Source organism: Diabrotica virgifera, chromosome 2 (genome assembly GCF_917563875.1).
Source record: "Diabrotica virgifera virgifera chromosome 2, PGI_DIABVI_V3a".
Classification (NCBI taxonomy): Eukaryota; Metazoa; Arthropoda; class Insecta; order Coleoptera; family Chrysomelidae; genus Diabrotica; species Diabrotica virgifera.
In genome coordinates, this window is record NC_065444.1 from 166064354 (window position 1) to 166091349 (window position 26996).

The window sequence follows — 26996 nt, forward strand, 5'->3', positions numbered from 1 at the left end:
AACTCCCCTGTGTTAAGAGCCAATATATGGTAGAGGTACATCTGCAGGGCACCAGGTTTCTCCCTATATGATAATCTGACGCGCTTGAGTAACTGCAAGAATCCCCGCTTGGGCTCCCCTACCTGTTATCAACTTTCGTTAATCATAAATAAATCCCTAACCCGTTTGAAGCGAGTTATCAAGTTTTTACACAATATGAAGGCACATAAAATACATATTGTGAACTAGTTATCTCAAAATCGCCCATTTTGAAGTTATTAAGTTATAGTACTAAGCCGACGATATGAAAACCTGCGTTTGAAAAAAAAATATTTTTTTCAAATGTCACAATGAATTTTTATATTAAAAAAATATGGAGTCTTTGGGGCAATGGACGGAAATATTAATACTAACTCTAATTTTAATTTTGTATAATATTTTTTAAAAACAATATATTGTATAAGCTCCATTGATTTCTTATCATATTATGGAGTATTTTCGAAATGTAACCAAAAATGGTTAATTAATCTAGTGACAATTAAAATGTGTTGACTCCAGTTAAATGGAAATAAAGATAAAATAAAATCATATATAAGACCAAGTTATTGCCACTGGTGATAAAAAATATCAAACATCATGAAGTGTCTAATTATTGTTACGGTGTTCTGCATTTTGGCTGTGGTAAGTATTACTTATAATTAAAATCAATTTTATTTATTTCAAAAGGATGACATTTTATGTTTTAAAATTATTTTGCGATACACAAGTATTTGCTATAGATATTTGAACTTTAAATTTAACGCGTTTTTTGTCTCTCCACTCATCTTCCTACCTTGTCTTGTTTTTCTTTATGTCTCCCATGTCCTTGTTATCAGTTTTAAAGTGGCTATATTGTTTTTTACACTATTCTGATACTATTCTTTAATTCTTATTGCGTTAATTGATTTGCGAAATGATGATTAAGTCATCTGACATACTTTTTTTTATTTCGATTATCTGATTTTCTTCGTTGAAGCATTTGGAATATTTCCAACACTATGTATATATATATATATAGTGATGAGTGCGCTAAGAATCGTCAATATAAAGCAAAAGATGAAAAACATATTATTTATATTAATACGCCAGTCAATAAGAGCAACGATAAAATATTACCTACGAATTCTATCCTACTGCATGAACTTTCATGAAATTTTGGAAATAGCCTTTACTTCTCTCCTAATTCACGGACACGGTTTTTTTGCGAATACCTTAAATACTATGCATCTAACTAAAAAAACTCTATAAAACAGTTTTGTATCTTATTAAAAAAATTAAAAAAATTCGTTCCTTCATTAGTTATACTACAAAACTACTCCTTTAGTTATACTACAAAAAGTGTGTTTTGCCTTTTATTGGCACTGGTTTTCACAACCAACTGGCCAGTCAATTTAATTATGATTTTTTAGACTATAACTTATCACTAACTCGGGGGATTAATGTGTAGTGTGTGTGTGTGTGTGTTGAGTAAGTGTCTTTTTACTTTTCAAAGTTGACGTCATTGTCTTTGCAAAGAGACGATAATTGAATCCGAACGTCTGCGATCCCTCCGGTGAGTACCGATCCCACAGGAACAGAAACTATTTTCATTTATTAATTCATATTAAACGAAAAATCCCTGACCCTGGTGAGATTCGAACTCACTACCATTCGCACCTTTCGATCCAAAGGTAGGCGCTCTTACCACTGAGCCACAGAGGGGGTACAAAAAGGGACATGGTGGGTAATTACTCTTTTGTCAATCGTTTACTCTAAAATGACCATCGCTACAAGTTGCTATCGGAATCTTGCTCTCTGGTTCATTATGTTTTTTTTTTGTTGCCGATTTATGGTTAATAGTATTTATTGGTAACTAGTGTACCTATAACTTTTTGTCGCATTTTTAGATAATAATATTTGTTTTAATTTTGGTTTCTGATCTTTTATAAACACATATATCTATTCGCAAATTCATTCCAGAAATGGTTTTTCCGATTATAGCGCCATCTATCTACAATTTGAAAAAATGTCTCGCATAAAAGTTGCTTACTTTTACGTAATGAATTAAAATCTATAATGAAAACTGGAGGTTTTCATTTGTGTCCTCCCAGTGCTTTCTTGGCTTTCCAATTGGTCTCTTTTCCTGCATTCTAGCATTCAGTGCTGTTTTTGGTAGCTTATCCTCTCCCATTCTTATCACATGTCCGGCCCATTGCAATCTTTGTATTCTAATGAAGCCTGACAGGGGTGTTTCCTTATAGAGTTGATAAAGCTCGTTGTTGTATCTACTTCTGAAGATTACGTTTTTCCTCACAGGTCCTGGTATTCTCCTCAGTACTTTCCTTTCGAACGTGTCTAGTTTGTTTTTGGATGTTTCTTTCAGGACCCAGACTTCACTGCCATAGCATGCTGTTGGCAAAATTAAGGTTTTATGGATTCTCATCTTTGTATTTCGGTGGACACTTTTAGACCGAAATATATGGGAGAGGGCAAAATAAGCTCTGTTTGCCTGCGTTATTGTCTTCCGTATTTATCCATCTTCTGATCCGTCGGCATATATTTCTATTCCCAGATATGTAAACTTTCCAACCGTTTCAATGTCATCTTCATGTATAATGTTTTGTGCGACTATATTTCTTCTTGTCTGAGTCATTATTTTTGTTTTTTCTGTGTTAATTTCCAGATAAACGTTGCCTACACCCAAACGATTTATCAGGGGCAGTTAAATAAGTCAAAAAGAAAATAAATGGTTTTGTTTTGATTCAAATCGGGTCCCTTGCCATCACTTGACACGTATTTCTAGGATTACCTATTATCAAGAAGGCTTTGCAAAAAGACCGATCTGAATCATCTGCATCTGCTTGGTATAAATAATGAAATATTTTTATACCGGAGTATGGTTAGAACGACCTCTGACGGGGAACGATGAAATGAGTGTCGACAACGAATCAAGTAATCTCTTAACCCAGGTGGTACGCAGATACCAAACCGGCAACACTTGGGAAAATATTCCAACAATGCATTTTAGATTACCCATCTGAATCGTTATCATTTTTGTCAGAGTGTGGTATAAAACAATAAGAAAATAAACGGTTTGGTTTTGGTTCAAAACGAATGTGAATCAAAAATTAATCAAAACGAAACCGTTTATTTTCTTTTTGTTTTATACTATACTCTGTATTAGAGTACAAAAATGATACCGATTCAGATGGGTAATCTGAAATGCATGGAATGTTTTCCTAAGCGTCGTCCGTTTGGTATTTGCGTACATGGGTTAACTGATTACTTGATCCATTGTCGACGCTCATTTCACTCAGTTAAATAAATACATTTTTTTCTTCACCTGTTTTCTATTTATTTTCGCAAAAATTATGAATCTTGATTCTATGTGATAAAATATTTTTTACATTTTATTAAAATTTTAAAAAGGTACTCTTATTCGAATACATAATACAGTAGACTCCCGTAAGTTCGGCCTCGGTTAGTTCGGTCTCCGCTTAGTCCGGTCTCCGCTTAGTCCGGCTGGCTCTCTGAGCATTAGCCACACATTTTGCACATCAAAAATCATTAGAAAAGAAAATTCAGAAAAAAATTACTGACTTTTTTTAAGTGTTTAAGAAGCCAAACCACCAATGTGCAATATTTTTAAATTTTATTGGGCCTAGAGTTCTGTAAGTATTGTTTTATAGTATTTTTGTAACGGTCTATCTTTTCATATATTATGTTAAATATATGTCAGAGTATTCCTCTGTGTTGTCTTCTACTTAATGTGCAAGTGTTTTGTTTTTGCTAGATCCATACAAACAATAAATGGGCATTTTTTTAGAAAAGCATCGGTTAGTTCGGCCACTTTTAAGTTCGGCCTAGGGTCCGGTCCCGAGGTGGCCGAACTTACGGGAGTCTACTGTATTAGGTTTGTTCTAGCAAACAGTCAAACTACACACATGTCCAAAAGTTTGGAATATGTACAAACACAGTGGAACCCCGATAAGTCGGCCCCCGATAACCCGGAAGTCCGGCTAACCCGGACCGATTTTCATCAGATAAACATTTTGATTTTCAATATTTTGTATTTTTTAATTTAATTGTGGCTTATTTCCAATCAAAATAGTTAATTATCAGACAAACCTTTCAACAATAAAAATGTATGTAATATAATATTTGAGAGATAATGTGTATATGTGTGTAATTTGAACTATACGATATTAAAAATGACTCATAGCACACGCCGCAGAAACAACAGCCACCTGTCCGTAGTATCTATTCCTTTTTATATCAAACTGTCAGCATTGTTTAGGAAAGACTATTTAAAAAATTCTTTTATAAACAATGGTCTGTAGTATTGTGCATCTTGTATTGTTCGCTTCCATTTGCTTACGTTTGGGTTTGGTTTTTTTTAGTAATTTTAATGAGTAGGTAATACTGTGCATATTTATAAATATATTTCATGTTATTTCAATTCTAACGGAGTTTATCTGTAAGTATACCGTATTTTATTAATTTTTACCATATTCTCCGGCTATCTCGGATTTTCGATAACCCGGATCGGTTGCGGTCCCGATTAATCCGAGTTATCGAGGTTCCACTGTAATATATCTACGCCTATGGTGGTTGTAAAACTGTTGTTGATATTCATTTTAGAGCGTTTTTAGATGAAAATGATAAAAAAATTTGAATCGTTTTTTTATCATTTTAGTCACATTCAACTGATTACCGTATTTACACATTATCTCAGTCTTTGTTTAAATTTGAATTGAACCGTTTAAAAATAGAGTAGATAGTAGTAGAGTAGTAGAGACGTGATATCTCATTTTGACAGATCTAGAGTAATTGCTTTGTGACAACAGGGCTTTATTCAAAGTAATATCGTGAGTATTGTTGATGTTACTAAGAGTTCTGTATCTAAAATAAAAAAAAAATTAAAAACAAATGACGTGAAGGATTACCCACGAAGGGGTAGAAGTCGATATACAACAGCAGCACGAGATCGGCAGATATGGGCCATTCCACGAACATACGCCTGTTTTGGATTACTTCGACAACGAATATTTTACTGTGCAACATAAGAAGTACGAAAGTAAATGGCGGCGCTAATAATTATTAAAATAAACAACAATGTAATTTGCAATTTACTTTCGTTCTTCTTATTTTGCACAGTAAAATATTCGTTGTCGAAGTAATCCAAAACAGGCGTATGTTCGTGGAATGGCCCATATAATTGATGGCTCGAATAAATCGTCTGGAATCTACAAGTGACAATTATACACAAGTATCTACAATGTACAAGTATATTTAGAGAATTGCTAGACTTCACTGACTGAATATTTTACGGCAAACAATAACACGATGACTAAATGCTGTAAATTTGTATCCTAGAAGACCCTTACATATTCCTAAACTAACCTACCATCCTGCCAACACAAAATAGTAAGGTTGCAATGGGCTACAAAACTGGTACATCATGGTCCTAACTGGAATAACGTGATGTTCTTTGATGAATCAACAATTGGCTTGGTTTCTGACTCATACTGGTTTAGAGGGCCCCAGGACGGCAAGTCAGACTAGAAACAGCCCAACCGCGTGCCCCATTTGAAGTTGGTAGTATTATGATTCGGGGTGGTATTATGAGTGGTACACGGACGCCACTGCTAGTTCTGGAGAGAAGAGTTACTGGTGCTGTGTACATCAAGAAAGTTTTAAATTCTGTCGTGCGTCTATTCAGAGGGGCAGTAGGTGATGGATTTGTGTTTATGCATGACAAAACTAACACGCCTCCTCATCGAACAGCAGCGGTACAAAATTTTCTAGAAGAAGAAAGAGTATCTATATTACAGTTGCCCTTGAATTTCCCCGACACGAACGTCATTGAACATGTTTAGGACATTCTCAAAACACGCGTCAAGAAGTGAAACAATCCCCTTATTACCCTTTGAGAACAAGATGCTGCTCATGAAGGATGAGAGAGAATTACGCAAACCCAGCTCAACCAGTTAATCGGTAGCATGCCAAATCGCCTACAGGCATGCATGCAGTTCATTGGAGGAACTAATGATTATTAGTTTTATTAAAAATTATTTTTGTCCATACCAATTTATTTTTAAATGTAAGCTGTGCATTTTTAATTTTTCACTCCAAGAGATTAAACCATTTTTTTGCGTATCGTTTATCTGGTTTTGAGATTTATTTAGTATTGATGATAATTGAAAAAAAAATATGTTGAACTATTCAGAAGAGTTTATATATAAAGTCAATAAAAAGATGAAATATTCCAATATTCCAAACTTTTGGACATATGTGTAGTCAGAAACCGTCAGCAAACAGTTGGTCAGTGAGAGAACATAATACAGTCACCAGTGCTATCCCCTCTACTCGCGCTGGTCGACTATACGCTGATGGTTTAAAACTGTTTGAAACGGATGCTAGAACAAACCTATTATTACCTTTTTGTATTTAGCTTTAAATTTGGTATTTAAATTTGCGAAGTTCTATTTCTGTATCTGTACCTCAGAGCTAAACTGTATTAACTCACAAAATTGACATTTTACAGGAGAGCACCTTGAAAGAAATATAAAGAGTAAATTTTAAATACAATTTCTATTTATTGTTCTTCAAGTGTAAATGATACTATATAATATACAGAGTTGGGCTAAAGAATGGAACCAAGCAAATATCTTTGAAACGAAAAGACCAATATTTTTGAAACTTTGCATGCAAGTATAGTGACGCAAAACGCATCTGTTGCTATACTTTTTGTTACTAGTTCACTTCCGGTTTCACCGGAAATACCCTTAACTTATTTACTTTAAATGGGACACCCTGTATATTTTTGCAGATTTTGAAAGAACTTTTTATTTGTAATTCATAAATACCAAGCTTGGAAGAAAAAACTATTAAAACAAGAAATAAATCTCTTTACAGTTAAAAAATAGGTTAATTTATTTACGTTAGACCAACGATAATAAAAATAAAAAAAAAATCATTTAAAATGTTGAAAATGATAGTTTGAGGTGATTCCTCTAAATCAATTGCAATATTTGTTTAATAACTTCGTTCAATTCATTAAAAATATTACACACCTCGTCATGAGTTCTAACACGATCACCATGACCAATATAATATTTCAATGCGATCTCTTTCACTTAAATGAACCATTTTGAATAGAACTTATTTCTGTCAATTAGTTCAGTAACAGTTACCTACTATGCTAAATTCAAATAAATACAACAATAGTTTTAGTCTATAGTATGGACAATAGTACTCGTTTATTTTTAATACAAAAAATTATCTACAGACACTTTTTAACTATTTTTTTCTTCTAAATTTGGTATGTATGAATTAAAAATAATAAGTTCTTTCAAAATCTGCAAAAATATACAGGGTGTCCCATTTAAAATAAATAAGTTAAGGGTATTTCCGGTGAAACCGGAAGTGAACTAGTAACAAAAAGTATAGCAACAGATGCGTTTTGCGTCACTGTACTTGCATGCAAAGTTTCAAAAAGATTGTTCTTTTCGTTTCAAAGATATTTGCTTGGTTCCATTCTTTAGCCCAACCCAGTATAGTAATATTATTACTGTATTTGTCATGTTTATGCCTCTTTCATTTTTGGAAAAAACATGGAGTTTGGCATGAAAACAATTACAATGTTTGGAAGATAATATTATAATGGTAAGTTGACACACATGAATAAATAATCTGGAGATAACATGGATATACATGATCTGGATATACATGAAACAAAATTTAGGCGAGAACACTTTTTTTAATTAAATGAAATAAACAATCTCTATAAAACAAAATGAGTAAACAAAACTAAAGAAAACGAAACTCAAAGGATCCTGAGTGTTGTTCACTTACAATTTTATTTTGGAAAAATTTTATAAATCCTTATCTACTATATCAGAGTGGGACAATATTTTCTAAAAATTATGAAATTCCTTCGGCTTATCGTCAATCACAGGCAGCGCCGCAGGAAACACAACACGCCTAGGATATTTGTTAAGATCAACAGCTTGGAATATTTCCGAACTAAAATTAGTTTTGAAAAAGTAATCCTAAATTATCGCTACATACTTCGTAGTGGACAACATCTGACATATGAAAGTCTGTATTCTGCTGAGTTTTTTTTTCTTGATAATAGAAGGTGAACAGTTGAAGCAGTTTAGTAAAGGGTCTTAAAATCCTTGAAGTCATTTAGTTCTACTTCCATTTATTTTGCACAGAATACTGACTACCAGTAGCATACCGCGGTTTTACATCGTTCCATGGATTTGATACTTCTTACATGTGCAAGTGTAGTCCAGGGTAATAAGGTTTTTTCCATGACACTTGAACAGCCAGGGTACTGAAGCGTTTTTTCGACGGGTAATACCTATAAGAGCAAATTGTAACTATTTCCTGCGTAGGATCTGGCGGTCATTTTTATTTATAAACAATTAAGTGTCAAAAAATGGAATTTTTCACTTTTTTTCAAATCAATGGAAAACAGGGAAACTTATGGTTTTTTTAGTACAAATATTTTCGAGAATATGGAAAAAACTTTAAAGTGACGTATTACAAAGTTTGATATACTCATTTATTGTTAATTTAATTGCAAAATAGGTCGGAATTGCAAAAAAAATTATTTTCGCAATAACTATTATAAAATTAGTGTACAGCTTTGAAGATTTTGTAAAATAAGGGTTCTTTGGTGCTTAATATGTGATAAAAATTTCAAAGCGATTCATTCAATTGTTTAAATTTTATTCAAATTTTTTATCCCAGATAGCATTTTTTTTGCAATAACATAAGTCAGAAGAAAATGACGCTGGAACCATTCCAAAGGTGTCAAATGAAAGTGCATGAGCTATATTTTCAACTTAGTTTAAAAAAGTGAATAAAAATAGTTATTTTCCTAACAAGTGCAGAAAGTCATTCTTTTCCGCACGCGACTGCAGTTTGTCGAACGACGCGAAGCGGGAGTTCGGCAAGCAGTCGAGTGCGGAAAAGAGACTTTCTGCAAGAGTTAGGAACAATATTTTTTCTAAGAGTCTTTAAAAAATTACCAAATCTTAATCAATTAATTTAATTAATATGAAAATACATAAACAAATTAATCCTTTGACAAGGTTGTCAAAACCAAACTTTCAATATAATTAGTTAGCATGACGACGATCTTGGTTTCCATGACGTTGATTCAAAACGACTATTATTGTCTACCGATTTGACTTTCGAATATTATGTCAAAATAATTTTATTTCATCGAACTGTCGCGTTAATTTCATTAAAACAGGAACACAATAAGATATATTTGAAATAAATTAGTAAATAATATCTAAATATTAGTTTATTGCATGTATTATAATTACTTTAAGGCCATATTAACATATCTAAATTAACACGCGTGCGGAAAAGTAAAAACCGCGTGCGGAAACTTTCTAAACTAAAATGCGTGCGCGAAAGTAGACATTTTTGCAGGCTCGTAGAAAAATGCATTTATTAGTAATAAATAATTATGCAAAAGTATCGTAAATCTTTCCTTATATACTTTTTATTTTGTTATATAAGAAATTATACATATTTATTATCGATTATGATATATATTTGTGATTAATTATACAATTCTTTATCAATTATGATATAGATAACATTACTTGGTAGTTGTGCACTTAAAACAGGGTTAATAAGTTAATTTTTTTGGCAAAAGTTATTCAAAAACTTTATAAAGAAAAATTGACGATATTTTTGCATAATTATTTATTACTAATAAATGCCTTTCTTATTCACTTTTTTAAACCATGTTGAAAATGTAGCTCGTGCTCTTTTATTTAACACCTGTGGAATGGTTCTAAGGTCATTTTTTTCTGACTTATGTTATTGCAAAAAAAATGCTCCCTCGGATAAACAATTTGAATAAAATTTAAACAATTGCATGAATCGCTTTGAAATTTTTATCACATATTAAGAATCAAAGAACACTCATTTGACAAAAATTTCAAAGCTGTACACAAATTTTTACAATAGTTATTGAGAAAATATTTTTTTTCCTCATTCCGACTTTTTTCGCAAGTATATTAACAATAAATGAGTATATATATCAAACTTTGTAACACGTCATTTTAAAGCTTTTTCCATAATCTCGAAGATGTTTGTACTAAAAAAATCATAAGTTTTACTGTTTTCCGTCGATTTGAAAAAAAAAGGAAAAATGCCATTTCTGACAGTTAAATGTTTATAAATAAAAATTGCCGCCAGATCCTACGCAGGAAATAGTTAAAATTTGTTCCTATAGGTATTACCTGTCGAAAAAACGCTTCAGTACCCTGGCTGCTGAAGTGTCACGAACAGGGTATATTTTTGTCTTATTACCCTGGCCTAGTGATATTAACCCCACTAATACTACTGATAATACTTTTATTTTGCTGGGTATTAAGAGTAAACGACTGTTTAGCTCGGAACTACGGAGGGACTTACTATAACGTTGCCTATCTTTGGAACCACATTAAATAGAATTTAACACGGTATCGCATATGAAAGATGTGAAGTCTGGTACGTAGACAGTGAAATATGTAATACAGTTTAAAAAAATAATAATACAGTTTAGCTCTGAGGTACAGGTATGAATTCAATAATACACCTTTAGTCAAATATTACCTTTTTATTATACAGGTCGACGCAGGCCCTACCCCTACCAGCGAACAAAGGGCAGCTGTCAAAAAGGCCCATGACCATTGCCAAACCAACGAGGAAACTAGAATTGACGACGATGTGTTTGAAAAAGTTAAGAGGGGCGAAAAGGTAGACAACGCAAAACTGTCAAAACATACTCTATGTATGAACGTACAAACGGGGCTTCAAACGCAAAGTGGTGATATAAATGTAGACAAATTGAGGAAGGCTCTGACTGAAGCTATAAGCGACCCAAATCTTGTAAATACAATCGTAGAGAAATGCGGCAAACGCGTAGCAGGTGAAACCGCTGAAGAATCTGCTGTTACTTTTTTCAAATGTCTTCATTCGCAAGGTCCACCACATGGTCATGGACACCATTAAATAAGTTTTAGCCTAGAATTAGCGTAAATAAAAGATTATATAAATTTGTTTTTTTTTATTTTTAATTTTGTTAATCCACTAAACTTTTTTAGCTAAAAATATTTTTATACTACCACACTGCAGAGGTTATAATGATACCAAAAATAGGAAAAGATAACCATGAATTAACATCATACAGGCCAATCTCCTTACTATCCATAATCTCAAAGGTGTTTGAAAAATTACTACTACGAAGAATGAACCATATAATTGAACAAAAAAATATTATTCCAACTCATCAATTTGGATTCCGTGATAAACACTCCACAATTGACCATATCCATCGAATAGTAACTGAAATAGAAAAAGCACTGGAAGGGGACAAAATTTGTTCGGCAGTATTCCTGGATATCGCAAAAGCATTTGACAAAGTATGGCACGACGGTCTGTTAATGAAGCTAAAGAAAATATTTCCTATGCAACTCGTTGAAATATTGAAGTCATACCTACACCAGCGAACATTTAGAGTTAAAATGGAAAAGAGTACTCTGAGTTAAAGCAAATAAATGCAGAGGTTCCACAAGGTAGCGTTCTTGGACCAATACTATACCTTTTGTACACATCTGACATTCCGGAGAGGGAAAACATCCAACTGGCCACATTTGCTGATGATACAACAGTCATGGCAATAGGAGCAACTATAGAGGAATCTACGATTAACTTACAAAATGCAATTAATGGCATAGGAGGCTGGTCCAAAAAATGGCGTATAAAGTTTAATGAACAGAAGTCAGTTCATATTAACTTCACTAACAAGAAAATCAATAATCTTCCAATTATCCTAAACAACAACGTTGTTCCTAATAAAAAAACAGCGAAATACCTGGGTTTAAATCTCAACGTCAAACTAAAATGGAAGGAGCACGTTAAAAAGAAAACTGAACAGATGAAGATAAAGTACAAAAATTTGTATTGGCTAGTAGGTAGGTACTCTCAACTTTCCATCCAGAACAAAATACTAATTGACCAACAGATATTGAAACCGGTGTGGACCTATGGCCTACAATTATGGGGCTGTACCAAAAAAAGTAATTACCGAAATTTAGAAATGCTCCAGAACCGAATATTAAGGAATATTTTATGTGCTCCCTGGTATGTTCGGAACGACGATTTGCGTAGAGATCTTAAAATCGAATCTATTCCAAATGAAATTAAGAAAGTCGCCAGGAGACATGAAGACAGGCTCCATAGACATCCCAACCATGAAGCACTTCAGCTTCTTGTCAACGAACCCCAGATGCGAAGGCTCAAGAGGACTAAACCGTTCTAGCTCGTGTAATCTGTGAAGTTGTGCCGGGCTTGTTAGTGTTGTGCATTGTATTGTAGCCACAACAAATACGTGAGCAATTAGTGAAAAGCAGAGTGAGTGCTCTGCTGTGTAGCCTCAACAAAGAAGTGGACATTTCATGTAAAAAAAGCTAGGATGGACCAGGTGACATCTAGTTTACAAACATTTTTAGGGAAATTAGGTTAAAGAAAAAATACTGATTAATCTTGTAGATTAGGTGTATTTATATTGTTTAAATAAAAAAACTACTACCACACTGCTTACTCTGTGATCATTTTATTTGACAATTAAATTTTAAACTTGGGATTCCTACCAGTAGCTGGCTGTACACCTTATAAACCGGGAGATATTAACAGAACTTCAACCACGATTTTCTAAGTCCTGCCCTTTGCAATACTGGAAGGTTAGAAAAAATACTTACAATTTATGGAAAAATCCACGTGCTGCCTGTGACATTTTCCTGTGAAAATTAGATTTTTCATGAGGAAAAAAATGGGGAGTTGCGATGAATTTCTGAGTCCTGCCGTATCCATAGAATGACAGGATACTATCAATTTTATGAAGAAATTTTTTCGGGCAGGAGGGTTGCAAAAGGACTAAGGGAGTATATAGATATACAAAAATGTAATGAAAATAATGAAATTTTCATAATTTTCTGAGTCCTGCCATCTTAATCAATTAAACATAATTATTTGAAAATGATCGAACAAATGTTGGCATGACGTATCCTAATAGTGGAGTCACTAAAGGTGGATACGAGCTATTACCTCCGATTCCGTTGAACCTAACCTACATCGATTTGCATGAAAATTGGTGAGTGGTTAGAGGATATCTCAAGAAACAAAGGTGACATGGTGCAAACTTGCGCTTTTACCCTGGGGGTGGATGCCACCCCTTCTCGGGGGTGAAAATAATTTAATAAAAGTAACCCCATAATTTGATAGAGGGACAAATTTCAAGCAAAATTTGTTACATAAAGTTATTAAAATAAATCAAAACTTTTTGAGTTATTAAAAATCAAAGATTTTAAATTTTTCTTGAGAAAAATGCATGTTTTTAACCAATTTTTCATCAATAACTCAAAAAGTGTAAGTTTTTACAAAAAAGATATTATTATCAAAATTAAATCTAATAAAAAATAAAATAAATCCCTTACTAGAAAAACCTTTTGTTAACTAAAAGTGAGTTATAGGTAATTGACTGTATATTTTTTTCGGCGAGTAGAAAACTCTATTCAAGCTGAAATATCGGGAAATTGATGCATTTTATAACATAAACTGATTAAACGTTTGTCAAAGTACTTAAAAATATCTATCAAATGAGCCCCCGAGCATGTTGATACCGTTAAAATTTATGCTCCAAATTTTTTTCAAAATTGATCTTTTAAAAATTTTTCCAAAAAATGTTATTGTTTTTTTTTTAATAACTCCGTTCATGTTTAAGATGTCAGGTTCATATAAAAATGCTTAAAAGCTAATTTCAAGTGCTATTTAAGAACGTTGAAACTAATCTTCTAAGCTCCTTACTTTCTTTAAAAATAAAAGGTTAAATGACCCGGGTTGCATGGTTCCCACAGCAAAATTTAAGATTTAAACGTTTCTATCTCGGTTATTTTTTACCCTATAGAAATAGTAAAACAGGAATCATATTTGGCACAGAAAAAACTATAATTTAGTTATTTATATTTTTTTCCGTATATTGAGCATTTTTGGAGTTATTATCAAAAGAATATGAGAATTACAATAATTTTAAAAATTATGATTTTTTTTAATTACAGTCGAACCCGCTTATTGGAATAGGCGTCGTGCCAAGAAAAAGTATTCCTATAACAGGGATATTCTAATAACCGATCTTATAAGCCTAGTAAAAACGTTTTGGGACCTCAAATTTCTATTCCTTAAAACCGGGATATTCCTTTAACCGGTATTCTAATAAGCGGGTTCGACTGTATACCTTTTTTTCAAAAATATGCATTCTAAACCGGTCAAAATCATCGAAAACATTACTTATCCTAATATAAAGAAGTTCCTGTAAGGATTACTATAAATTTAAATTTTTGTGGAAAGGGCGTATATTTTATTTTTCACTTTTTCCTAAAAAATTAGAAACGGTTCTTTATTTTCATTAAAACTTGCTTAATTTTGACGCTATTACCTTGATCTGAACCTCGTTTGATAGTTATTCTGAAATACTTTGGCAAATGTTTAACAGGAATATTTTATACATCGCATCGTTTTCCCGTTATTTAAGCTTGAATACCTAGATTTGAGTACTCGTCGAAAAAAATACACATTCAATTGCCAATAACTCACTTTGAACTAACATTAGTGTCCAATATCAAATATTCAGTATTCATATCCGAAATTGGACAGTATCATTTTATCACCCAGTAGATCGAATGCATTTATTTGTTATTAAACACACACACGTAATTAATTAAATTACATACACATTTGGTCAATTATCAATAATATAATTTGGACATCAGCCAAAAGTTGCTGACATAAGATAAACAATTTACCTTAATTAGATACACAAAATCACGCGGGGCCCGTGTTTACATTGACCCAATTTAAACTTATATAAAACTAAGATCTCTTGTCTAGAAATTCAATTATTATTAATTTTATATTGTCTTCAACGATCAACATTTAAGTCTCTACTCAAAGTACCCCGGGTCAACATCCATAGTGTAAGTCTCATTAATAAACTCTGCTACTATTATTTGGTGTTTCCATCACAACTTAAAGACCATCTACACTGAGCCAACGAAGGGAATTGTTCATGGTCCTATCGAGAAAAAGATTACTTCAAGGAAGTTTGAGAAAGCCTATACAGTCCACACCAGCAACACCCTCAGTAGCAGAGAGAGACCACTAGACCCGGGAGAACGAGAGCCGATTGCAGAGCTAAGAGCAGTATCAAAGCCGAGAGCCGATTGCAGCGCTAAGAGCAGTACCATAGCCGAGAGCCGATTGCAGAGCTAAGAGCAGTACCAAAGCCGAGAGCCGATTGCAGAGCTAAGAGCAGTACCAAAGCCGAGAGCCGATTGCAGAGCTAAGAGCAGTACCATAGCCGAGAGCCGATTGCAGAGCTAAGAGCAGTACCATAGCCGAGAGCCGATTGCAGAGCTAAGAGCAGTACCAAAGCCGAGAGCCGATTGCAGAGCTAAGAGCAGTACCATAGCCGAGAGCCGATTGCAGAGCTAAGAGCAGTACCAAAGCCGAGAGCCGATTGCAGAGCTAAGAGCAGTACCAAAGCCGAGAGCCGATTGCAGAGCTAAGAGCAGTACCATAGCCGAGAGCCGATTGCAGAGCTAAGAGCAGTACCAAAGCCGAGAGCCGATTGCAGAGCTAAGAGCAGTACCAAAGCCGAGAGCCGATTGCAGAGCTAAGAGCAGTACCATAGCCGAGAGCCGATTGCAGAGCCTACCAGAAGCGAGGGACCCTAGACGTCTAAGAAAACAAAAAAAAAACGTAAGTTTTTGAATAATTACAAAATCTTCCAACTGTTACAATCGTACAATTTAACAAGTTTGTATTTTTATTATAATTCAAAAATCTAGAACAACAATTTCCACTCTATCAATAGTAAAATAATGTACTTTGGAATGTATACCATATAAATAATACAGAGACAAAAATATATTTGAAAAATAATTTGAAAAAAAAAGAAACGTTCATAAATATATAGCTTGCTTTAATTTCAATTAAATACTTTATTTCGAAAAAATTAAAATACTACGTAACTTATAGAACGATAAAAGTCCACTCTATATAATAATTTCAGTTAAATTTTCACTATTTTAGAAAATGAAAATATTTTACCTATTTCTGTAAAAATTAATCACATAGATATCTAATTGCCAAATTTGAATAAGATTCCAGTATTAATATTACATATATCATTTACAGATCTTTTATAAATACAAAGGTTCATTAAATTATCCAACCAAAGAATTTCAATTTTAGCGTTAGTGAAATCGTAATACTATTCAGTTTATTTACAAACAGAAATCACTTAGTCAGGCAAGCGACCTACGGTAACGTTGAAAAATTGCAAACTTGACAAGGGCATACAATTACATTTTTATTTATATACATTCTGGCTTACGAGAGAGCGTGATAGTACAGGTATAGTAAATAAATATAATTGTTAATAAGCAGATATTTTTTTTTGTGTGAATTTGATGGCCTTGGACTAGCCAATTAGCCAGACATTATAGGCATATTTAAGTACATTGCTTGATAAATAAAATACAGTTCATATTGTTTAATATATTTACTGCTGAATTTAAAATTTTATAAAAATAACCATGGAAAGTGTATACGTTAAGCAAGCGGAGATAGGAGAAGAATTAGCGAAACTAGTTTCAAATACTAAAAAGGATTCTCAATCTCGGAGGACTCAACAATACATCCGGGATAGGCAGGAAAAATTAGAAGAATATTGGGCAAAATTTCTGAATAACCACGAAAAGCTGCTAGAAGGAGGTATAACGAAAGAAAATTATTTTGAAACAAAATACCATGATCAGGTATTTAAGACATATATTGAGGGGAAAACCCTGTTGGAAGAATATGGAAGGGTGCTGAAAAGAGGAAAATCACCGAAAGTAAAGGAGATACAGATAAGGAAGCAAAGAATCGAGGAATTATTACGGCCAGAAAATGAACAAGATTTGCAGGAGGATGAAGAGCTGCAGTCAGAGTTAAGAGAATACATGGAAAAGGTGAATACACTAATAATTGAAGCAGCAGTAAATGAGGAACTAGACGCTATAGATAATGGAGAAGTAGAGAGAATAAATCAACTAAAGAGGAGAGTCAGGGAAACCTTGAAGAAAATAAGGCCAGGAATGCAACGGCCAGAAAGCACACAGAGGAGGGACGGTGTGACATTACCGCAGGTAAAAATCCTTGTGTATGAAGGCAGGTATGAAACGTGGAGAACTTTCCACGATCTGTTTACAAAAGTAATACATGAAAATGACCAGTTATCAAACGCAGAAAAAATGCAGTACCTAAAAACTCAACTAAGAGGGGAAGCCAACAGAATGATACAACACTTAAACATATCCGAGGCCAACTACGAAGTGGCCTGGAATATGCTAAAAGATAGATATGAGAATCCAAGGATGATATTGTTTAAATTGATAGACAGGATGCTACTAGCACAGGAAGTAAAGGAATCTTCTGCTAGAGCATTGAAATCACTACATGGCACCTTCCACGAAAGTCTGGAAGCCATAGGAGGGTTAGGAACAGACACGGAAGCGTGGAGCCCATTGGTAGCCCGAATTATCATAACGAAATGGGACAATGAAACCAGGAGGCTGTACGAAAACCACGTTGGAGACAGTAGAGAGATACCGACGTACAAATCGACACAAACATTCTTACAGCGAAGATTCCAGACACTGGAACTGCTGGAGTCAGAAAAAAGACAAGAGAAGCAAGGAGGATCTGGGAGGAAAACAAGAACACGTTGCGTGATATGCAACGGGGATCACGGAGTACCGAACTGCAGAGAATTTCAGGAACTCAATGTAAGAGACCGAAACAGGATGATAAAAGAAAAAGGATTTTGTGCAAACTGCCTAGCACATAAAAAAGAAAAACAATGTTATGTACAATATAGGTGCAGACACTGTGGCGGAGACCATCACCATATGTTGCATTATGAGAAAGGAACCACAGGCAACAAAAGAAACTCCAATGAAACGAAAGGAGAACAAACACAAGAAAGAAATGGAAGAGATTCGAATAATAGAAGAAACGGGTATCAAGCTAATAGGTACAGAGGAGGAAATAATAATCCATACAACGCCAGAGAACAAAATAACGGAAGGCGAGAAAATACACAAGATACCAATGGGCATAGGAATATCAACGACCACCAAAGGGGACAGAATTCAGTAAACTGTGCAAGCCATAAGGAAGGTGAAGCATTACTAGCGACAGCTGTTGTACGCATAAGAGATGCGAAAGGAGATTCACACATAATGAGAGCATTAATCGACCAAGGGTCACAATGCGCATTTATAACGGAACAAGCTGCGACGACGCTAGGAACAACAAGGAAGCCCATACAGGCGACCATATCCGGAATAGGCTCGTCAGGAGAAAAAACAGCCAATTGGAGTATGAAACTTTTAATCGAAACTCGTTACGAAAGTGACTTCGAGATGGAAATAGAAGCACTAGTATTACCGAAGATAACAAGGAATTTACCGGAACAGGATATAATTCTACCGGACTATAACGAGAAAAATGCAATACTGGCAGATCCAAGATATTACAAGGTAGGGAAAATAGACTTACTACTAGGAGTAAAAGAATACAGTTACATATTGACAGAAGGGATGCACAGAATAAGTAATGGACTCCTGAGTCAAAACACCAAACTAGGATGGATAGTTTCGGGGATAGCACGAGGGAAGGAGACTACAAAAGCAGAAGTATGCTGTATGATATCCAGACAAGAGATGGACATACAAATAAAGAAATTCTGGGAATTAGAAGAAGTAAATCAGGAAACAAGTTTATCAGTAGAAGAACAAGAATGTGAAGAAATGTATCGACAGACAGTAAAAAGAGATGAAGACGGGAGATACGAAGTGAGAATTCCGTTTAAGGAAGACGTAACAAAGCTAGGAGAATCTAAGCAGCAGGCAATCGCCAGATTGATGCAACTAGAAAGGAAGTTTGCAAAAGACAAACAGTTAGAAGCGAATTACAGACAATTCATGGAAGATTATGAAAACCAAGGTCATATGGTAATAGCAGAAAACCAGGGAGATGGGTACTACCTACCTCATCATCCAGTGAGAAAAGAGGACAGTACTACAACGAAAATAAGAGCCGTGTTTGATGCATCAAGTAAAAGCTCATCGGCAGTAAGCCTGAATGATATTATGCACACAGGGCCGAAATTACAACAAGATTTGACAAATATACTATTACGATGGAGATCCAATAAGATAGCATACTCAGCGGATTTGGAAAAAATGTTTAGACAAATCAGAATGGCAGAAGAAGACCAAAAATATCAAAAAATTTTGTGGAGAAAGGACACAAAGGATCCAATACAAGAATATAACTTAACGACGGTGACATACGGCACGGCCGCAGCACCATTTTTAGCGTTGAGAACAATACAGCAATTACAAGAAGACGAAGGAGCGAGGTTCCCGTTGGCATCGAAAATTGTAAAAGAAAACATGTATGTAGACGATATACTAGGAGGAGCGGAGACAGTGCAGGAAGCAGAAATAGCCCAAAAGGAATTAATACAACTGTTCAGAAAAGGAGGTTTCATTCTCAGAAAATGGTTGAGCAACGAAGAAAAAATAATGGAGAACGTACCGGAGGAAATGAAGAACGTAGACTCCAAGGCATTCAAACAAGAAGAAGTACGGAAAACGTTAGGAATACACTGGTCCCCTAAAGAAGATATAATCACATTCAAAATAGGGATAACGACAGCAAAGAAAATAACGAAAAGACACGTACTGTCAGAAGTAGCAAAACTATACGACCCACTAGGGTGGATAGCACCTGTAGTAATTCAGGCGAAAATGTTCATACAGGAATTATGGGAGCAAAAAACCAGTTGGGATAAAGAATTAACTAGCAACCAACAAAGCAGGTGGAATACATACCAGGCGCAATTAATAAATCTGGAGAAAATAACATTGCCCAGGTGGAACAACTTAAGCAAGACAAACAGAGTAGAACTACATGGATTTGCAGATGCATCTATGAAAGGATCTGGAGCGGTAATCTACTCAAGGGTGTTAGGCCCAGAAATCAAAACGAATCTAATGATAGCAAAATCGAAAGTCGCACCATTGAAAGGAAAAACGACATTACCGAGGCTCGAGTTGTGTGCCGCGGTGCTATTAGCAAATTTAATGAAGAAAACCCTACAAGCATTGAATAGGGAAAACATTGAGGTATATGCATGGTCAGACTCAATGATAACCCTGGCTTGGATAAGGGGATCATCAAAAAGGTGGAAAATGTTCGTCGCCAACAGAGTAGAGGAAATAAGAGGCGTTATAGGACAGAAAAATTGGCATAAGGTAGATACGAAGGAAAACCCAGCGGACATCCTCTCACGTGGAAGTACCGCATCAGAATTATTAGAAGCAGAGCTATGGTGGAAGGGACCACCTTGGCTGACTAGTAAAAAAACTTTAACGCAGGAATCAGAAGAAATACCAGAGACAAATGAGGAGGAAGTCAAAACGAAAATAACGGTGCACACGACAACGATAAAGGAGGACATATGCGAGAGATTCTCAAATTTAGAAAGAATGAGAAGAGTACTTGCATACTGTAGGAGATTTGCATACAAATGCAGAAAAAAGAAGGACAGTGGACAAAGTCAGCTGACAGTCCAAGAATTAGAGGAAACGCTATTAAAGGTGATAAAGCACACACAGCACGCCTACTTCAAATAAGAAATAAAGAAGCTGGAGAAGAAACAGCAGTTAGACAAGAAAAATAAATTAGCGTCATTGGTACCATTCCTGGATAGACAAGGAATTCTAAGAGTCACCGGAAGACTGAGACACACGAATCTAAAGTACGGAGAAAAACATCCGATAATTTTGCCAAAGGATAGTGCATTAACAAAGTTACTTATAGCAGATAGTCACGCAAAAAATCTACATAGCGGAGTACAACAAACACTACAGTATATAAAAAGGAAATACTGGATAATCAACGGCAGAAGAACCGTGAAAGATCATCTAGCAAAATGCTTAAGGTGCAGGAGGTATGAAAGCCAAGCAGCACAACAATTAATGGGAGATCTACCGAAAGACAGAGTGAACCCGAGTCATCCCTTTACTAACACAGGGATAGATTATGCCGGGCCAATAAAAATAAGTACCACGAGAGGCAGAGGACAGAGGAGCTATAAGGGCTACATCTCAGTATTTGTGTGTCTGTCAACGAAGGCAGTACACCCCGAAGTAGTAAGCGATATGTCTACGGATGCATTCATCGCGGCGTTCAAGAGATTTACGGCACGCAGAGGACAGTGCAACAACGTATACAGCGATAACGGAACCACATTCGTAGGAACAGCAAATTTGTTGAAAAAAGAAAATCAAAAAATAGATGACGAGATAAAACAAGGATTACTGGCACTAGGTACCCAATGGCATGTCATACCGGCATATGCACCACATTTCGGAGGACTATGGGAGAGCGCAGTGCGGATAATGAAATATCACTTGAAAAGAATCATCGGGGAAACAGTTCTAACATATGAAGAATTGAGTACGGTGCTGACACAAATAGAAGCATGTATGAACTCGAGACCATTATGTGGGTCATCAGAAGACCCTGAAGGGAAAATAGCCCTGACACCAGCTCACTTCCTTATAGGGAGAGAAATTATATCACCAAATCGGGAAGAAGAGCTTACGACTTATTTGAAGATGCCGACGAGGTGGAGATTATTGGAGAAAATAAAAAGAGACTTCTGGAAAATTTGGAAACAGGAATACCTGCACCAATTACAACAGAGAAATAGATGGCATAAGGCGCACTCTAACATAACAGAAGAAGAAATAGTTATAACAAAAGAAGAAGATACACCTCCAGGCAGATGGCCATTAGCGAGGGTAACAGAAACACACCCTGGAGCGGAGGGACTAACCAGAGTCGTAACAGTGAGAAAGGCGAACGGGAAACTGACAAAAAGACCCATACATAAACTAATACGACTGGAAGAAGAGAAACAGGAAAAGCCGAAGAAGGCAGCAGCACTAAGATGGAAGAAAATACTAGTAGCTATAATGTTTTTAACGATGTTAAAACCCTTAAAGGCAGAACCGTATAAAATATATAATCCGGAACCAGGATTTTTCACAGAAGATCTTGGAGAGGTCGTTATAGACCGGGGAACATTTCGAATAAAGGTGTTACTAGAAAAGGGAAGAATTCGAACAGAGCACCAACTAATAGGAAATATGATACAAGGAGTACGAGAACTGTGTCAGGATATAAAAATCGTGAATTGTAAGGATATAATAGGGAAGTTAGAGGAAGGACAAAGAAAGACGGAATCAGTAAGCGAGGGGTTGACAGTAGAAATAAAAGCAAGGGAAAGAAGAGGAATATTAGGAACAATATTAACCTCAGTATTTGGAGTCAATGACGAAGCCTACAGTAACATTGAAGCATTAGACAATAACCAAAAGGAGCTAATAAAGGGATCACAGCATCAAGCGAAGATAATGTTAGAAACAATAACATCAATCAATCACACAGAGAACAGGATAAACGAGCAAATGAACAAGTTTAACAAAGCTCTAATCACAGGCCTACAAGAAATATCTAAAGGACTTAACGAAGTAGAAGACAAAGCACAGAGACTAGAAACCGAATATAGCACGTTGCGAATACAAACGATAGCGTTGCAAGTTATGGAATTCATAAACGAATATACTCAATTTTACGAGGGAATATTAAACCTTCACTATAACCACGGACACTTCATTGATATAGTGAAACCGGGTGAGATAACCAAATTGATAGAGAAAGCAGGGCAGATACTGCCACAAGGGGTCGAAATACGACGACAGCCCATTATAGAAACATAAGTCAGTCATGACGACAGATATATAACAGTCATCGGCTATTTCATAGTGACAGGGAAAATTAAGTACAGCATGCTGAAAGTCACGGCCATACCACTTAACGTTGAGGGGTCGGTGTTGCGCACATATGTCGCCCCAAGGAATCTACTGGTCGTAGATTATAACACACTGCACTACTTCGAATTGACCGCAGAAGATAGGGAAAGATGTTTACTGTTGACAAAGACGCAGATAGCGTGCTCACCAACGGCTATAAGGAACATGGATACCCAACCAAACTGCATACTTGAAGAAATTTATGAGCGATCTAAGAAGCACATGTCCAGTGGTAGCCAGGACAATACAGACAGCTCAATGGAGTAAGATGGGTACCCCCAACCTCTGGCTCGTTATCACGCCAGTCACGATACACATATCCATTATTTGCGATGGAAATCGGAGCGAAAGAGTACTGGAACGAGTCACATTCCTGAAACTTTCACCCAAATGTATCGCCCAAACGAAAAATATTACATTACTCCCCACTAGCAGTGGGATGGAGAGAGCGGTAACAAGCTACCTGAAGGCGCCAATCTCTCCCGTGGCCCAATTGTTGGCGAGGACACCCCGCAGGTTAAACATGCCTCTAAACACCTACCTGGACATACCAGGAGGAGAGCTACGTCACGCGTTACTTGAGGAGGAAAGTCTAGAACAAGAAATGACGCATACGTAGTGGCAATCGATTCCAGAATCTAATTGGCATTATTTTGTAGCCACCGGGACCATTACTATAATGGTAATAATTGGGATACTCACGTTATGGAAATACCGTCCTGTTGTACGACTATGTCGTTCAGGGAATCCACATACTCAGACTAACGAACAGGAAGTACCTGTATTAAGTAGTAATCGGCATAACAATGTACCGTCGACTTCAAAGGCCGACATCCCACTCTCCACATTTTCATGCAATTGCCCTAATTTTAATCTAGAGATAGAGTCGGACATTGATAGCTAGAGTACGGTTGGAAGATTGTTGATTATTCTTAAACTATTTATTTATTAACATGTTTGAATTTGATTATTTTATGTAATACTTATATGTAAACTTTGAGTATTGACACTTGGGCCAGGTTTTGCCCGATTCCGCAGTATGTCCAATATCAAATATTCAGTATTCATATCCGAAATTGGACAGTATCATTTTATCACCCAGTAGATCGAATGCATTTATTTGTTATTAAACACACACACGTAATTAATTAAATTACATACACATTTGGTCAATTATCAATAATATAATTTGGACATCAGCCAAAAGTTGCTGACATAAGATAAACAATTTACCTTAATTAGATACACAAAATCACGCGGGGCCCGTGTTTACATTGACCCAATTTAAACTTATATAAAACTAAGATCTCTTGTCTAGAAATTCAATTATTATTAATTCATTAACGCGAGTGATTGTCTTCAACGATCAACATTTAAGTCTCTACTCAAAGTACCCCGGGTCAACATCCATAGTGTAAGTCTCATCAATAAACTCTGCTACTATTATTTGGTGTTTCCATCACAACTTAAAACTCAAAAAGTGTTGATTTATTTTAATAACTTTATATAACAAATTTTGCTTATAATGTGTCTCTCTATAGACTTATGGTATTATTTTTAATAAAATAATTTTTACCCCCGAGAAGGGGTGGCATCCACCCCCAGGGTAAAAGCGCAAGTTGGCATCATGTCACCTTTGTTCCTTGAGGTATCCTTTAATTATTCACCAATTTTCATGAGAATCGATGGAGGTTCAACGAAATCGGAGGTGAAAACTTTCAGTGACTGCACTATAATGTTTAACTGCAATTCTGTGGAAAATTTTCAACCTGGTTCCGTGATTTTCTGAGTCATAAAATAAATTTTGTTATAAAATAAATAATTTAAGTAGACATTATTTAAAATGGCAGGATGCTTAGTTACACCTTTTTTCCTATACATAGTTAAAAATGTGTAAGAAAATTCGTGGAAAGTTACACGATTTTCTGAGTCATGCCATTTTGCACATATCTCAGAAATGTTAATATAAAACTCTTTACAAAGAGGCAGGATGGTTGTGTAGTTATTTCGTATACTTATAAAAATAAAATTTTAAGTCTGTAAAATTATTGCTGCTTGTTATACAAACATATTCATATCACCATAATTTTCTGAGTCATGGCATGTCAAGTATGCTTAAAAAATACTAATCTAAAACCGTTTACAACGTGGCAGGATAATCGCAAAGATATTTAATACATAAAAATTAATGTTTATATCGTTAAAACAATCATACGGTATTAAATATTATTTTCCTGAGTAATGTCTCGGATTTTTACATACCTTTTAAACCTAATACCAAACTGTAAGATCTTTATTTTAAGCGATTAGATCATATTTGTATCTAAGTAAACGTAATAAAAGTAACAGGAAGAAAATCAATAATTTTACATTTAATTGGTTGTAGTAGGGATTGTACCTATTATACAGGGTGTCCAGAAACTCTTCTAACAAACGAAGCCCGGAGATTCCTCAGATAATTTTAAGAAAGTTTAACTCAATTCGCCTAGTCCTTAAATGCTTCCCAAGGAAGCTAAAGCTCTTTAAAGATGGCGTATTGTAATTAGTTCTTTTAAAATAGCTTTAGAACACTTCTATTTAGAAAAACGAAAATTATTACACCTATTTATTTTTCAGAGATAAATCGATTCCATCAATTGTCAATTTTTAGTACCGGTCATAGGCGTCCGTCTAGGGTAGTGAAACGGATATTTTATCGCATAACTTTTCTGTGTTTAACTTTTAAGCATTTTTGACACTGGATTATTAAATTATGGGATATTCTTGTAGTAAAAGGTACTCTTGCTTTAAGTCGGTAGGATACGCCAGGTTCTAGAAAAATCGATTTGAAAAATTTTGCGGTTTTTGAATTTAAAAAAAAATAAAATAAAACTATTTAGAAAGACGAAAACTGGTACGTTTATTTCTCTTCCAGACATGAATCGATTTTATCAATTGTGAATTTCTAGTATCGGTCATAGGCGTCCGTCAACGAAATCAAACTTGCCTTAATTTTTAAGCATTTTTCACAGTAGAGTATTAAATTATGAGATATTCTAGTACTAAAAGTTACTCTTGCTTTAAGTCGATAAATATACCGTTTTTTTATTTTTTATTCAAATTTTTCTTAAATTCAAAATACGAAAAGTTTTAAAATTGATTTTTCTACAAAACGGTGCATCCTACCCACTTAAAGGCAAGAGCACCTTTTAGTACTAGAATACCTCATAATTTAATAATATAATATAATTAATATTAATATTAATTATATTAATAATATAAAAGTGTTGCGATAAAGTAACCGTTGTCCTACACAAAACGGACTCCTACGGTACTAGAGATCCGCAATTGATGGAATCGATTTATGTCTGGAAGATTAAAATTCGGGCCAGTTTTTTTATACAGGCTGTTCCGTTTAAAAAAAACAGTTTAAAAAGTTTGTGTAGCCGTGTCAATACGGGTAGCCCTGTATATTAAAAAAAAATTTTGAAATTATGATCCTATCTTTGCCCCACGTTTTACCTAAATAACTTTTTTTCGTATCTCTTACGACAAACGAGTAATTGGTCTTTGTCACACTAATGCCCAACCCTGTATAAGAAATATCTCTAAAAGCATCCTGCCTCTTTGTAAATAGATTTATATTAAGATTCTTGAAACATATATGCAAAATGACATGACTCAGAACATCGTGGAATTTTTCACGAATTTTCTTACAAATCTAGGACTCCTGCCGTCTTACTAGAACCGTTTAACCTTCCTGCCGAGTACCGAAAAAGTATTGATTGTATTTGAATATTAAAACTTTTTAAAGGCAGGACTCAGAAAATCACGGAATCAGGGTAAATATTTTATGCAGAATTTTCCAAGCGACAAGTATACTTAAACATTAGGAGACGTCATGCCAATATTTTTCTTGATCATTTTGAAATAAATATGTTTAATTTA

General features: G+C 34.9%; 1 protein-coding gene across 1 annotated transcript; it reads left to right on the forward strand.

The window, feature by feature from the left end:
- The first annotated feature begins 500 nt into the window (after positions 1-500).
- LOC114329530 (uncharacterized) lies at positions 501-11072 on the forward strand. Its single transcript, XM_028278670.2, has 2 exons — positions 501-660; positions 10645-11072. The coding sequence occupies exons 1-2, from the start codon at positions 616-618 to the stop codon at positions 11026-11028; spliced, it is 429 nt and encodes a 142-aa protein (XP_028134471.2). The 5' UTR covers positions 501-615; the 3' UTR covers positions 11029-11072.
- The last annotated feature ends 15924 nt before the right edge of the window (positions 11073-26996 follow it).